At 44.8% G+C, this 16,542-nt stretch overlaps 1 protein-coding gene across 1 annotated transcript; it reads right to left on the bottom strand.

Annotated features, from left to right (window-relative positions):
- Positions 1–15,144: 15,144 nt before the first annotated feature.
- LOC132697612 (uncharacterized) lies at positions 15,145–16,182 on the bottom strand. The gene has a single exon (XM_060663168.1). It carries the CDS (start codon positions 16,180–16,182, stop codon positions 15,145–15,147), a length of 1,038 nt encoding a protein of 345 aa, XP_060519151.1.
- Positions 16,183–16,542: the final 360 nt, after the last annotated feature.

Consider the following 16,542-nt stretch of genomic DNA (forward strand, 5'->3'; position numbering starts at 1 on the left):
TGGATTGGATTCAGTGATTTCATTTAAGCTTTGTCGAGAACCAGTGGAAGTTGCCGCTTCTTCTTCATCGCTATTCGGTATCTACAAAAGAAAATAATTATTATGCATGTAAGTGAATTAATTGGCTACTTTTCAAACGGGAAAAATGGAAATTTTAGTGATTTTAAAATTTGAGCCAAATTTTGGTTCTGTTATGTACAGTAGAAGTTTTAAATTGAAGGCATCTTACTTTGCTAATTGTTAAATTTGTTAAATTGCTAAATGCTAAAAAAAACTTAATTGAATTTGTAGATGGTGAATGCACGTTTGAAGTATTATCGCAATTAAATGGCCTAAATGTTAAGAAATAGAACAAAAAAATGCTTGTCCTTGTTAGTGAAATCGAGATTCTGGAAAAACTTTGTCTATTATTGATATTTTAAATTTTTTTATTAATTTAAAGTTCCTAATATTTCGTGTGTAGTTGCACTTTCCATATCTGATTATGATCTGAAACTATCCAAAAAAAGGCGGAAAAGCATGCCTAGGAAAACAAATCACAATTTAAACTACGATTTAAACCTTTAATTCGTAAATAATGGAAACTACGAGATATCTCTAACATTTGCACGATCGTAGAAAATAGTTTTTTATATCTAGTAACAATAAAATGTGCAGTATGGCGCTAATAAGAATAAGAATATTAATGACTACGATTTTTTACAGATCCCATATTTCTTAATTTGCCAACAAAAATGTTTACGTATTTAATAAAAAAAAAGTTCCCGAATGTTTTATTCAATCCAAAATTGTAAAAATATACAGCGTGTTCTATTTAAATATATATATATATATATATATATATATATATATATATATATATATATATATATATATATATATATATATATATATATATATATATATATATATATATATATATATATATATATATATATATATATATATATATATATATATATATATATATATATATATATAAGTTCCTTTTTTCATTGTTTCTTTTATATGCGGTTTAATGCAGTCTTGTTACGTTTAGTATTTCGTAAATGTTTAGTGAGAAACATAACAAAGAGTGGATTCGACAGCAGCACCGGAGCCCCTCTTAATGCATTACAATACTGCAGAAAATTGGGATAGATTTGTACAAAGGCAGAACAAAAATGTTTTAAAACTTACTCCGGTCAAGCCATAAAAGTTATATTACAAGATTATACCAAATATTAAACCAACCACACAAACCCAAGTAGAGAAATTGGGACACTCAGCCCTCAATATACCCCACCGATTTATTAAAAAATATATTTATAATCATTTATTAAAGATGCTTTTATTATTTCTTTTTCCTGTTTGGAGGTAAATAATTAAAACGGCATTCGGGCATTACGTTGTCATTTATTTATGTCAAATAAACTAACAAATTCTATTATGACAATGAGAATGATTGAGTATTACATAATATATTAACTAAATAATTGTCAGTTGGGCCGTGGAACCATCTACAATTTGGCTTGGGTTCGATGCTTGACTTAGTGTAAAGTGAATCTTAGTATTATATAGATCGCGATGAGGATGGAACAGAATTTCCAAAGCACCCACGTGCAGAAAATGAAATTGTACTCGTCTATATCAATATGATCGCCGAAATCTAAAATCAGTGAATTTTCGGGAAATACAACAAACAAATCATTCACATATTGGCATAAAAGTGGGAATTTATAGTTTACTTTATCTACAAACGAAATATAATACTTTATTCATCACAATTTCCGCGATCAATAGGGAGGCGGCACCACCCATCGGAAGACCCTTAATTTGTTGATAGTAATCGTTGTTAAAGGTGAAAAAAGTGTTACTATATAGGTCCATGTCAATAAACTGTTTTTTCGGAATATTGCAATTGGGCTCAATCAAATTGAAATGCTCGTCTAAAATTGCCAATCTAACTCTAGGGTGATATTCGTAAAAAGGGACATCACATCAAAAGAAGCAAGCACAAAGCCCTGAGGTATTTGAACACCGTTAAGACGTTCAGCAAATTCGAATGTGTTTCTAATTCTAAATTTATTCAATTCAGCGAAAGAGGCACTCAAAATCTCACCAACGAAACATGCCAATGGCTGTGTAGTTTCTCCGACACAGGACACTATGGGACACAGTGGGCAGTCCTCTTTATGGACTTTCGGTAAGCCATAGTATTTTGGGCATACACGGTTATATGTGATAAATTTTTTTGAGATGGCTTCTTCAATATACCCTTTTTCTTTCATTTTTTTCACTAATATATTACATTTATTTTTTGTTGAGGACGTAGGGTGACTGGAATATACGTTGTATTATCTCCTAGGAGTTCCAATGATTTTTGTATATATGATTCTCTAGACATGGCAACCGTGACCCTTGTCAGACTTGGTAATTAGTAGGTTAGAGTTAGCTCAGAAATTCCCTTGTCCGTCTCTCAATGTCATGTGTCGGCGCACGTGTTACTATTAATATAATTACCAATGAGGTTTGTGCCACTCGAGGGAACCAGGTGTCTATGAAAATATTAATGTCCCTTGGTGGAATAGAGAAGCTAAATTTAGGACCTAAGGCTAGAAAACCACAAACGTCAACAGGTATTATTGTGCTAGAAATGTTGTTAAACCATTTAACATAATTAGCAAAGAACATGGATCTTCGGTCTGCCTAAGTCCTTTGGACTTAGGCGGGGGGTCTGAGCTTCACCACTTGGACCAAGAGGAGTTAACCTCAATAAAAATCCTAAATCCTACGGTGGGGGGTCGGGCCTAGGGGATGCATGGCTGAATAGAAGATCAGTCTCTACCGATCCCAACCCCGAGGCACCGGGCGCACCTCGGGGAAGGAAGCCTTACCTCTGCATGCGGGGCTCTGCAGAGGTGGACCGTTATGTTTCCCTAGCTACTCGTGGGACCTTTATTGAACCAAAAATGAAATGCGAAGTAATGAAGAAGGAGGAGGGGACCCAGGGGGGCTCCAGCAAGCAGGGGCGTCCTCAGGAAGGCCCCCTCCAAGGGCGATCCGAACAGGGGCCCCAGGTCGCCAGCGGGGTGGAGGGCTCGGTACAAACTGGGAACACCACCTCGATGACACACCGCCCCAGACATAGGAGTGGGGCGGAAAAAAGGAGGGCGAAGAAGAAGAGACTCGCGGTGACGGTTTCGGAACCGCAGACGGGCTCTCTTCCGGCGCCCAGGAATCCTGCCACGCCGTCAACGGAGGGCTCCATAGGGGGCACACCGGAAACGGTAGGCGGGAAACGGAAAAGAAAAATGGGAGAGACCACCCAGGTTGGGGCACCTGCCGGGGGTCAGCGGCCGACACGTGGTCCGGCGAAAGCTAGGTCCGGGAAAGGCGGGTCGTCCCGGGGGGGCTCTGAGAGGGGGGCTCGGTCCTATGCACAAGCGGCGGCGGGGGGGCCTGAACTGGTGGTGGGCCTCAGAGGACAGGAAACTGACCTGTCTTCCGAGGACCTGCTGCGGTTCATAGGGTCTCTTAACCTCCGCATAAGCATGTATATCATGCAGGGGGGGCAATACACCCCTCCCCGGATACGCTCGGTTAGGCTGTGGAGGAGCCGCATCCTGATCGAGATGATGGATGAAGAAACCAGGGAGTGGGTTCGCAGGGAGCTGATTAACGTCAGGCCCTGGGGCCTCGCAAACCTGGTGGAGGTCGATCCGGAAGGATTGAGACTGAGAAGGGCGGCGATATGGATTCCGGGCCTGGGGGCGGGTGTCTCGAATGAGGCACTAGTCCGCTGCCTGGCAGCTCAGAATGGCCTAGATTGCGGTGCCTGGAGGGTCTGGCAGAGGACGGAGGATGTAAGGGGCACAAGGTTGGTGGTGGGCGTGAACGAGAAATCGGCAAGCGCCATCACGGCTAAGGGCTCACTTCTCTTCTGCCTGGCGACACAGGTAAAAGTAAACCTGGCGGCGCCGAGGCCGCAGGGGGATGAGGTGGCCGCGGGGGCTCACGCGAGGAGGGCTCGTCCATGGAGGTTGGCGGGCCTGTCGGAGAGGCGGCGCCCACGGCTTCTGTGGAGGAGACCTCCGGAGGGCCCTCCGAGGAAGCGAGAACCGAGGAGGTATCTCAGGTGGAAGTTGGCCGGGGAATCCCATCAGGGTCCACCAGTCAGGAAGCGGAAGCGGAGGGAGGTGCTACCTCGGGCTCGGATTCGGGCTGAGGCTAGCATCGTGACCCGCAGGTGGTATTCCCGCAATAACATCTTCACGGGGATATTACAGATTAACCTGCAACACAGCAGGGCTGCAACGGCCCACTTATGCAGGAAAATTTCGGAGGGCGGTACATCTATTGTACTGATCCAAGAGCCCTGGATTGTAAAATCAAGGGTTAGGGGCTTATCTCTGGGAGGATCGATGCTGCATAGTGTCGACTCCTTAGAGGGCGGTCCCAGGGCCTGTATTCTAACCATTGGGCTGGAGGCCTTTTTCCTAAGGGATAAGGCGTCCAGGGACCTGGTTCCAACTCTGGTCAGATCCCCCACTCGGGACGGCGTGAGGGAGGTAGAGGTAGGAGATCAGTGACTTGGTCTCCTACTGCGAGGAGGCGAATCTTCCTCTTTTGATTGGCTGTGACAGCAATGCTCACCACGTTTTGTGGGGCAGCGCGGCAACGAATAGAAGGGGGGGAGACCTCGTGGAGTTCATGGCCCCTGCAGGGCTGCAGGTGGCCAACAGAGGGGTAGAACCCACGTTTTTCACGACGGGTCGGAGCTCGGTCATAGATTTAACACTTTGTACCAGGGCTCTGCTCCCGGAAATAACTGGGTGGTGTGTCTGTGGGGAAGACTCTATGTCGGACCATAGATACATCACCTTTGGGTTGGAGATGGGTGTTCGGGAACCCGTTAGATTTAGGAACCCCCGGGAAACAAACTGGGAACTCTATAGAGAGGAACTTGCTTGGCGCCTAGGGGGCTTACCAAGGAAACTTGACGAGGCCGCCGACCGAGTCAGCTCCGCTATGACGCGGGCGTTCGAGAATAGTTGCCCTGAGACAGAGGAGCATAGGGCGGGAAGGACTCCTTGGTGGAGCTCTTCCCTGGAGCGTCTCAGGAGGAAAGTGCGGAGGCTGTTCAATACAGCGAGGAGCAGCAGCCAAGGTGCGGACTGGGATCTCTATAGGGAGGTCCGCAGACGGTACAAAAAAGAACTACGGGCATCACAGAGGAGGGCCTGGAGGGGCTACTGCGACGGAGTAATGAATACCCCGGACGCGGCTAGGCTCCTTAGGGTACTCAGGAGTGACCCTGCGGGAAGACTGGGGGTGGTCCGCAGGACCGGCGGTGGCTACACAGCGGGACCAGCGGACACACTACAACAGTTGCTGAACACGCACTTCCCAGGGTCCGCTGATCCGGACACAGGGGGGAATATTGAAGCCGGTGGTCGTCTTGGAGGCGACTACGCCACGGCAAGGAGGGTGGTTACCCATAGTAGGCTGAGGTGGGCTATTGACAGCTTTGGCCCCTTCAAGTCGGCGGGCGGGGATGGAGTATTTCCGGCTCTGCTGCAAAGGGACGGAGGTCTCCTGACCAGCCCGCTGATGGACCTGTTCAGGGCCTCCATTGCGAGGGGGTACGTGCCCGAGCTGTGGAGACACAGCAGGGTAGTGTTCATTCCCAAGGTAGGGAAGAGTGACTACACAGACCCGAAGTCGTACCGGCCTGTTTGCCTCACCAGCTTCATTATGAAGACTCTGGAGAGGCTGGTGGACCGGTATCTGAGGGACTGGGTGGAGCTGGAGGCCCCTTTAGAGCCAGCACAGCATGCGTACCGAAGTGGCGGGTCTGTGGGCTCAGCTCTTCACCATCTGACTTCCAGGTTGGAGGAGGGTATGGGCTCGGGACGGCTGTCGGTGTGCGTGTTCGCTGACATCGAAGGGGCTTTCAATAACACGGCCCTGTACTCGATCTGCAGGGCGGTGGAGAGTACTGGAGTGGGGACGGCCATTGTAAGGTGGATCCGCTCCATGCTAACCGACAGGAGGGTCGAGGCAAGACTGGGTGGGGAGCAGGCCTCCATCGGTTCATCACGGGGTTGTCCACAGGGCGGGGTCTTGTCCCCGTTCCTGTGGTGCCTGGTAGTGAACGAGATATTGCATATTCTGAGGCAAGAACACGGGGGTCTATGCTCAGGCATATGCAGACGACCTTGTGATAATGACGCAGGGGACGGACGTGAGGAGGATGCAGGGGCTCCTGAACGGGGCATTGGCAAGATTCTCACAATGGTGCCTGGACAGCAAGTTGGCTGTCAATCCTAGCAAGGTGGAGATGGTCATCTTCACTAGGAAAAGGAAGATGGAGTGCAACCTCAACATTTCGATGGATGGGGTGCCTCTTTCTGCAAGCGGAAGTGTCAAGTACTTGGGCGTATGGTTGGACTCTAAGTTGACCTTCCAGGAACATATAAGATCAAGGACCAGGTCGGCCTTTGGAGCTCTGTGGGCGTGCCGGAGAGCGGTAGGGGGCACTTGGGGCCTGGGGCCGAAGATCATGCAGTGGATCTACGGTACCATGGTGGTGCCTATGCTCACGCATGGGGCAGTGGCATGGTGGCCGGGGACCAAAAGAGCGGGAGCAAGGCTAGTTCTTGACAGACTGCAGAGATTGGCTTGCCTCTGCATAACGGGCGCCATGAGAACGGCGCCCACGAGGGCCCTGGAGCCTCTGGTGGGGCTGCCCTCTCTGGCGGATCGGGTGCAGATGGAGGCGGCCAGGACAGCTGTGAGGCTGGTGAGCTGCGGGCTCTGGAGGGAGGGAACCTTCAATCGGGGTCCGTACGACATTTTAGAGGGCTGTCGCGGGGATCGCGGAGTCATGGGCATGCCGAGTGACGTCATGATCCCCGAGATGACCTTCTTTGATAAATTGACCTTTCTCTTTCCATCAAGGGAAGATTGGAGAGAGGGCAGAGTCGGCTCCTGGGATGGACTTGTCTGGTATACTGACGGGTCCAGAATGGGAGATCTGGCCGGAGCTGGAGCGTACTGCGAGACAACGGGATCAAGCTTGTCGGTCCCTCTGGGTCAGTACTGCACTGTGTTTCAGGCGGAAATTTTCGCTTTATGGATGGCGGCCAGAGAGGTGCTTCGGCTCAACTACGGAAGCAGTCTTCTTCTGCTTGGATAGTAGGGCTGCACTCATGGCGCTGAAGTCAGTGCGTACGCGCTCCTTGTTGATAAAGGAGTGCAAAGGGGTACTGAGGAGGGTGGCCGAGGAGAGAAAGGTCACGTTGGTCTGGGTCCCGGGTCACACCGGTGTCCGGGGCAATGAGGCAGCGGACACCTTAGCCAGGGAGGGCTCCTCGCATAGGCATATAGGGCCAGAGCCCCGCTTGGGGGCCCCGTGTGTGAGGCGGGGAGCTCTCGAAGCCTGGGCGAGAGACCGGGCCGCGGGGGGCTGGAGAGTTGCTCCGGGAATGAGGCAGGCGAGGCTTATGATGGATGGGCCCGCCCTTCCTCGGACCAGGGAGCTGCTTAGACTGACCAGGAGGGAGTGTAGAGCACTAACAGGGGCCTACACAGGACATTGCAGGCTTAGGAGGCATCTCTGCTTGCTAGGCATTGGAGACGACCCGGAGTGTAGGTGGTGGTGCATGGAAGGGGAGGAGACCCCGTATCATCTGCTCACCGAGTGCCCTGCCTTGACATGGGCAAGATTGGGAGTCTTCGGAACGGCCCTGATCGATCCGGACTCAGTGCACGGTATTGGGCTAAAGGAGTTGCTGACCTTCTACAGGAGGGGCGGCATTCTGGACGCCCTCTAGAGCGGCCTGGGGGCACAACGGGCCCATCTGGTGGCCTAAGTGCTTGGACGCCCGCGAGGGCGCCCCCCTTTAATACCAATACCAATACCAATAATACTCCTACAAGCAAAGTGTAAAGTGTACAGTAACTTGGTGTACAAAATAACTACGAGATCGTCCAATATTGACTAAAATAGAGGGAGCAATAAAAGATGTAAATGCTCATTGGATTGTGGCTTTTTATTGTTAAGTCAAGCTTTCGCCCAAGTATTTAGGCTAAACGTTCGCTTGAGCTTAACTCATTGTTCCGTGTTGGTTCGTCTACCACAAATATTAGCGATGATGAATTCGACTCTTCGTCTGATAATTCGGATGTCGTCCCCAAGAATTCTACTCTAATAGATTCGTCTTTTGCATCTGGTCGTTCTCAGCCTGTATACAAATGAAATGTTGTAAGGTGGGGGTTTGTGGGTACACGAAATTAAACAATTTATGTGTCACTATAAATATGTAATTCCGAATTCAAGTAAAATACTATGGGTGGACAACGAAATATTCGAAATTAAACGCGTTTTCCGAGAGTCGCTGCACAACCCTTTGCGGTCGGGGTTCTACTACTTCTCCGCGGTTCGTCTGATGCACGGTAGCGCGGAGGGTCGCGACGACGGGTACGTCTGGGACGTGCGGCGCCACACAATGTCAAATTTTCGGGTGACCCCAAGAGTATGTCGGTAACACAATTTTTAGAGCGTGTAGAAGAACTACTTTGGTATAGGTCTGATATTAAAAGGTGTCAAAATTGGAGAGAACTTCGTCAACTTCTTATTTCGCATTATTTACCACCAGATTATAAGTCTCGTTTATTTGAGGAAATTTTATCACGTACACAAGGTCCCAACGAAACAATTGTGGATTATCTCGCTTGCATGAGTACTATGTTTAGCCGTTATGGCAATGTTCCAGAAGAAACTCAGTGGGGGAGAAACGTATCCTTGCTTCACCACCATCTAACGGGTTGATTTGTTGGGGGTGTGGACTGTATTCTTGCGGGGCTGGTTTATTTTAAATGATAGCCGTTTAACACAACACAAACTATATTCTGTCACAACGCGATGACGGTACAAGATAAGGCATTTAACAATCGGTTTATTTGAGTTAATCACAAACACAATTTGCGTTAAAATAGAGATTAAACTTCCTCGAAAGAAACCGTTTGAGGAGCTAGTCCAAAGAGGACACCGACTTATAAGGGAATATTAAGAGTGAAAGGGGCTTAAAGGGGGGTTTAGCGATAGGGCGATTTTCACTTTTCTATCGTCAAGGGCGGTCGCGGTCGACTGACTAACTGCGCGCAACGCATGTCTGGAAAAACAGGTGCCGTCGGGGCGGTCAGTCACGTCTATGCAGCGTGATCAAGGGAGGCGATAGACGTTGTCACGTCTAACGCAATATCCGCGTTTCAGGGTTCGCGAGGGCATTGGGTTGTTTTATCAACATTCTCCCCCGGTTGAAGTTACACTTCAAAAGAGGAAGTATGGAGAAATAAAGAGATTTAAGGGTGAATATGGGAAAAAGGGGCTTCATCTCTCGGTAGAGGACAAATCTTTGTTATTGGCCTGGTTAGATGTTCGAAAGTCAATATTGAGCTTCCGACAATTCGCTTAAGGTGGTACTTAGCACCTTTGATGGCACTTTCCCAGATACCACCCCAGTGTGGAGAACTTGGGGGTATGAATCTCCAGATTATTTCATTAGGAGTCAAAAAATCTTGGATGAAGTTTAAATTGTCCTTATTTTTGAAAAATTGATAAAGTTCCTTGAGGTTGTTTCTAGATCCTTGGAAATTAGTTGCATTATCACTGAATATTACAGATGGATTTCCTCTCCGTGATATAAACCTTTTTAAAGTGAGTAAAAACGTCTGGGTCGATAGATCACTAACCAATTCGATGTGCACTGATTTAGTGACCATGCACACAAAAATGACAACGTAAGTTTTAATGAGAGGGGCTTTTTTGAGAGATGACGACTTAGCCATGATAGGTCCTCCAAAATCGATTCCAACCCTTTGGAAAGGGCGAGATATTAGCAATCTGTCCTTGGGCAAGTTAGCCATAATTTGCTGGGCAGCTTGAGCTCTAAAACGAAAACAAGTTTGGCAGCTTCTGATCACCTTTTTTATTTCTCGAAGTGCATTTAACGGCCAAAATCGAAGCCGAAAATTGGACAAGACATTCTGTACTCCAGTATGTCCCAAACGATTGTGCTCTTGAATAAGCATGAGTTTGACGACATAATTTTTAGAAGGCAGCAGCGCGGGATGTTTCTGCTCATAAGGAATGTTAGCGTTTTCAAGTCTGCCACCGACTCTCAGAATATCATTATCTAGAAATGGGTTCAATGATAAAATTTGTTTATTTGAAATCCGCTTACCAGATTTGATATCGGAGATTTCTTTGGAGAAGTTTTCTTCTTGAATAATAGTTATAATTTTTTCTAACGCACAACTCAATTCTTGTACCGAGAGGGGACCAGAGAGTTTATTTTGGTTTCGAGAATTGTGGACAAAGCGTAAACAATAGGCAAAAGTGCGGCGTAACTTAGAGAATCGGGAGAATTTTGTGAATAATTGTTGCCAAAAGTTGTTTACCGAAGATTTGCCTTGGACTACTAAAGCGATTTTTCTTTCCTCGGGTAAATCAGATAATTTGTAACCAATATCAAACTTTTCCAACTTTAACTCGGGATTTAATAAGAACTTGGGGCCATTCCACCAAAGGTCGCATTTTAGAACATCTTGAGGAGCTAAACCTCTAGAAGCGATATCAGCAGGATTGTCTGCAGATTTGATATGTCTCCAACAGTAGCTTTGTGTCAACTCCTGAATTTGAGATACGCGATTGGCTACGAATACGTTCCACCTGCTGGCGTGCGATTTGCACCAACTTAGGGCAATTTGGGAATCTGACCAAAGATTGACAGAAGAAACATCTAGTTTTTTACAGTAAGCATTCACAATTCGCTCATTTAATTGGGCTAAGAGCAACATGGCACATAGTTCTAATTTTGGAAGCGACAGTGACTTGAGAGGAGCGACTCTGGATTTGGAAGACACAAGACGAACAGAGACTGCATTATCAAAGTACATAACTCTCAAATAGATACAAGCAGCATAAGCTTTCGAACTAGCATCGGCGAAACCATGTATTTCAAGGATCTTGACGGGACTGTCTAAAAAGAGCGGTCTGGGTATGTTGAGAAAATTAAGTTTATAGAGATTTTGGCAGAAGTTAGTCCATTCATGGATTATCGATTCTTCTGTAACTTCAGTATCCCAATTTGATTTTTGAAGCCAAAGCTTCTGCATGAGAATTTTGCCTCTAACTATAACGGGGTTAACGAGACCGAGGGGGTCGAAGCACTGAGCTATCGTGGACAAAATTTTTCTTTTAGTTATTGGACCTTCCAAGGGGCCTTGCGGTGTCGAAATTAAAAAACAATCAGATACAGAATTCCAAGTCAGACCGAGAATTTTGCTTGGAGAACCATCTAGATTCATGTTTCGAGTCAAATCTGATGCGTCAGGAATCTGATTAAGAAAACTCTTTGAATTATCACAAGTCAATACAAACTTAAAAATTCTGAATCTGCAAAGTATATCATAGAGTTCCGGTTGTACTTGATAACCTTTCATGGTTGTATCGTTTAGAGATATTCCAGAAGAAGTGGGACAAGAAGCGTCAAAAACGACTCTTAATTTAGTAGTCACACTCGAATCTTTCAAGACACACAAATGAGGGATAAAATATTTATTGTGGCCTTCAGGGGTTTTTAGTGTTAAAGGGATGTTCCTAGCGTGTCCTAGTTGCACAAATTCATCGATGAATTTTTTGTATTCTAAGAAGAGAGAGGGATCCTTTTCGAATCTTCTTTCTAGACTAATAAATCTTTTCGATGCATTCGAAAAGGAATTTCCGAGTTTCTCATATTCTGAGGGAGTTTTTAGAGGAATAGAAACTTGATATCTACCATCCTTTAAGACCTTGGTAGTTGAAGTGAATATTTTTTCGGCAGCGGACTCTTCTTCATTCAGGAAGGTCTTGGGCGGAATTTGCTCCAGTTCCCAGAATTTTGCGATAGTTTTTTCTAATTCAGTGGTTTGAGCGAGTAAGGAGACCTTTCCGTGTGCACTGGTCGTGAAATTGGTGGTAACACTGGGTGAAGCAGTCACCGATGGAACGCTTCCCGCTATCAAATAGCCTAAGTGGGAATTTTGAAGTACTGGGAGGTTAGATCCTAGTTTAATTAATCCTTCATCGAGAATGTCGTAATACAGATCTGCTCCAATGAGCATATCTATTTCTTCGGGGATGTGAAAATATGGGTCTGCGAGTTGGATATTTTTCGGTAACCTTAAGGATTGAACATCAATTTCTACTTGGGGTAATTTACAAGTGATCTTTTTAAGGACAGCACACGTGACCTTAAATTTCACATCAGGATTGACATCAGAGTAAATAAAGATGTTGACCATTTTATGCGACGCAACACAATTTTCGGAAATTCCGAAGATGGACAATATCTTTTTGAATGGTTGGCACCCGAGTCTTGAAACTAACTGTTCAGTCGCGAAGGAGCTTTGACTGGCAGAATCCAATAGGGCCTTGACTTGAATAGGAGTTCCTTCTTTCGAGTATACTGTGACTAAAGCCGTGGCTAATAGAATTTGAGAACTAGTTCTTGATGTCGATGCGTGTGAAAGAGATTGATTTTTTCTCACGTCAGAGGTTTGGGGCGAGTTCCTAGAGGTGCTCGTGAATGTTTGTTGAAGAGAGGTTGAATTTTTAGTTTGAGGCACAGGCTTGGGAGCATTTGACACGTGCAAAAGGGTATGATGACTGGATTTTTGACAGATAAAACATTTCTGCGTTGATCGACAATTTTCAGTAACGTGTCTATTGCCTAAACAAATCGAACAAATATTATTTGACCTTACAAATTCCTGTTTTTCAGACATCGGTATGTTTTTAAATCCGTAGCACGTATAAATACGATGACCTTCCTTGGTGCAATAGATACATGAACTTTGATTTCTGGAATTCTGAGGGTTATTATTTGTATGTAAACTAGTTCTTTCATTTTTCTTTACGAATTTGTTTTCGAAAGCGAGTAAATTTTCGAGGACAACACAGCGGCTATTAAGAAATGTAAAGAAGTCTTCTAAAGTCGGTAACTCGTTTTTGTCTTTATCTTTTTCCTCCTCAAAAAGTTTCTTTGAAGTGTAGTCTAATTTTTTTTGGAATAAATTTATCAAAACTAGTTCAAACAGTTGTCTATCAGACAAATTTAATTTTTTTAAAGATTCAATATTTTTCTTACAATTTACTACAAAGTCTCTTAAATTTTGCGCATTACATTTTGTTATAGTTGGCAAGTCTAATAGTGAGTTCAACAAATGGTTTAAAAGCAAACACTTATTTTCATATCTGTCTCTTAAAATTTTCAACGCGATTTCAAAATTTTCGTTCGTCACACTGAGGGAGTCTATAAGTTTTAAACTTTCACCTTTCAAGCAAGATTTTAGATACAAAAATCTTTGAATGTCACTTATACTAGGGTTCTTAATAATTAGCGCATCAAACAGCTGATAAAAGGCCGCCCAATCACTTTGATTATTAGAAAACTGGTTGATTTTGATCTCTGGTAATTTAACAGACGGTATATTTGACACAGAATTAGAATTTGTTAACATATGCGAGGTTACAGCGGAATTATTTAAATTAGGTGATAATTGTTCAATTACATGTTGAATTATTGATAAATGTTTAAAATATTTACTTTCTACAGCATCTCTATCCTCAGCATGATCTCCTTGATCAACAGGTAACTCAAGTAAAAGCGTCTCGATGCAATTCTGAACATCATTATATTCCGAAAATACTTTTTCTAATTTATCAGCGCGCATTTGAAATTCAAATTTATCTTTGATAACATCTTTGTTGGAGTTTACCCAGTTACAAATCCTAGTTATCGAGCTTTTTAAATGGGCTCTTTGATTTTTTAAATCTTCCAGCGAATTGATAGACATTTTAAAAGTATTCACTTGAATTGATTTTTCAAAACAGCGAAATGAACATACGAATTTTTTCCGTTACGTCCGAAATAACGTCAAAACGCGAAGTATTGCACAACACTTTATAAAATTGGAATTGTCTCACCAAATTTCTGAAGTACGGTCCTGTCTAACCGCGACGAAAGCGAGTCCAAACTCGTGTCGGTAATTTTTCAAAGACCGAAGGAAGCTGCTTCCGTCCGAGCGTCTCCGTCGGCGTCAATTCAGTACCAAGCAAGCTGATTTGGTAATAATAACCAAACGTTACGATGCGTTGAGGAGTTTTACAATTTTTCTGATAGGCAAAACGGCCAACAATCCGGCTGCTATGGACCAAACAATGGGGGAGAAACGTATCCTTGCTTCACCACCATCTAACGGGTTGATTTGTTGGGGGTGTGGACTGTATTCTTGCGGGGCTGGTTTATTTTAAATGATAGCCGTTTAACACAACACAAACTATATTCTGTCACAACGCGACGACGGTACAAGATAAGGCATTTAACAATCGGTTTATTTGAGTTAATCACAAACACAATTTGCGTTAAAATAGAGATTAAACTTCCTCGAAAGAAACCGTTTGAGGGGCTGGTTTAAAGAGGACACCGACTTATAAGGGAATATTAAGAGTGAAAGGGGCTTAAAGGGGGGTTTAGCGATAGGGCGATTTTCACTTTTCTATCGTCAAGGGCGGTCGCGGTCGACTGACTAACTGCGCGCAACGCATGTCTGGAAAAACAGGCGCCGTCGGGGCGGTCAGTCACGTCTATGCAGCGTGATCAAGGGAGGCGATAGACGTTGTCACGTCTAACGCAATATCCGCGTTTCAGGGTTCGCGAGGGCATTGGGTTGTTTTATCAACACTCAGATTGATATCATTTTAAGGAATTTGGCTCCATTCTACGTTATGCAACTCCCAATTGTAAGCTCTTTTAATGAACTTTAGGCTGAATGTCTAAAACTTGAGGTTAAGAAGTTTCGTGCGGATCACTATAGAACTTGCATATTTGTCATGAATTGTTTTTAAATATATGCGAGGTTAATGTTGTTCAAGCTACTTCTTCCTCAATGGTTTGCTTTAACTGCAATCAACCCGGTCATTCGTTTCGCAACTTTTCTGCTCCTATCAACAAGCGTTGTTTTCGCTGTAAAAGACAAAATGTCACCGTTCGCACGTGCCCGGAATTTATTTATTTAATAAGCGTATGGCATAAATATACACAGTACATAATTAAGTCACAATTTAATATCTAAATTATAGATGTATTCAATCGATGCTGGAGTCGCGTACAGGAAGTCCTCTGGATCACCGTCGTATCTTCTTATAGGACATTCGGTTGTAATGTGCTGGATTGTTTGCCTCTCTGCACCACAGTCACATTCGGGACTTTGGGTTTGGTCCCATTTATACCGGAAGTCTGCACAGTTTCCATGCCCAGTTCTTATTCTGTTTAGAGTGGACCAGACCTTCCGTGGTAGGCCAAATCCCGGAGGGGTAGTATTTATACCGGGCATGTCTCTGATAGCTGGGATGGCTTCATTCTGTATGTTGCTCCACTGATTGTTTAACTGGAAGTCGTTTGCCCTCAGTTCTTCGGCTGTTCTCGTTGGCGGGTTTCTCGAACGCAAGCGATTGCGGTTGGCATCAGCAATTTCATTCTGGATTGGCAGGTTAGGGTTGTTCTGTATCTTCTTAAAGGTTTTCAGTAAGGCATTTTGCCGTCGTAGTTCTGGAGGTGGTATAAAACTTAGTAGCGGAAGCCATTGGGTCGGAGTGGATTTTATTGTACCAGATATTAACCGCATTGTTGTGTTTAACTGTGTGTCAACAAGTCTTGTGTGAGCACCATTCAGCCACACTGGCGCACAGTATTCAGCAGTTGAGTAGACAAGCCCCAGGGCCGAGCATCGCAGTGTGGAAGCATTTGAACCCCATGTTGTTCCGCATAATTTGAGGATTATGTTGTTCCTAGTTCTTAATTTGGCTGCTGTATTTTGGAGGTGTTGTTTAAAAGACAGTGTTCTGTCTAGAGTCACTCCCAGATATTTTGGGGTGGTGTTGTGTGTTAGCAGGTGGTTGTCAGCATAGACTTGGAGCTGCCTGTGAGCCATTTTGGTGTTCGGATTCAGCTTAAGTCGCCACGACCTAAAGAATTCCCCTAGTGTCGCAAGGTCCTCTGTGAGTACGCGCTCGGTAGTTTTCATTGACTTGTCCCTGGTTGCAATTGCCCAATCATCCGCATACCCGAATTTTTGACTTTGGGTAGGTGGCATATCTGATATGTACAGGTTAAATAAAGTTGGGGCGAGTACAGATCCTTGTGGAAGTCCGTTGTTTAGGGTCCTATTAGAGCTTTTTGCACTTCCCATGGAGACCGCGAAGCATCTACTACTAAGCATGTTGTTCATTAGTCGATATATTGTTTTGCATGGGATTACTTTTAGCAATTTGAAGAGCAGACCATCCTTCGAGACCGTGTCGTATGCTGCCGTCAAGTCTATAAATGCCACTGAGGTCTTCAGTTTCCTTTGGTAGCCACCTTCTATGTAAGTTGTAAGAGCTAAAACTTGGTCTGTTGTGCTGCGCCCTGGTCGAAATCCTGCCTGCTCTATTGGGATGTGGCAGGACAGTAC

Source organism: Cylas formicarius, unplaced genomic scaffold (genome assembly GCF_029955315.1).
Source record: "Cylas formicarius isolate icCylForm1 unplaced genomic scaffold, icCylForm1.1 PGA_scaffold_25__1_contigs__length_1324815, whole genome shotgun sequence".
Taxonomy (NCBI): domain Eukaryota; kingdom Metazoa; phylum Arthropoda; class Insecta; order Coleoptera; family Brentidae; genus Cylas; species Cylas formicarius.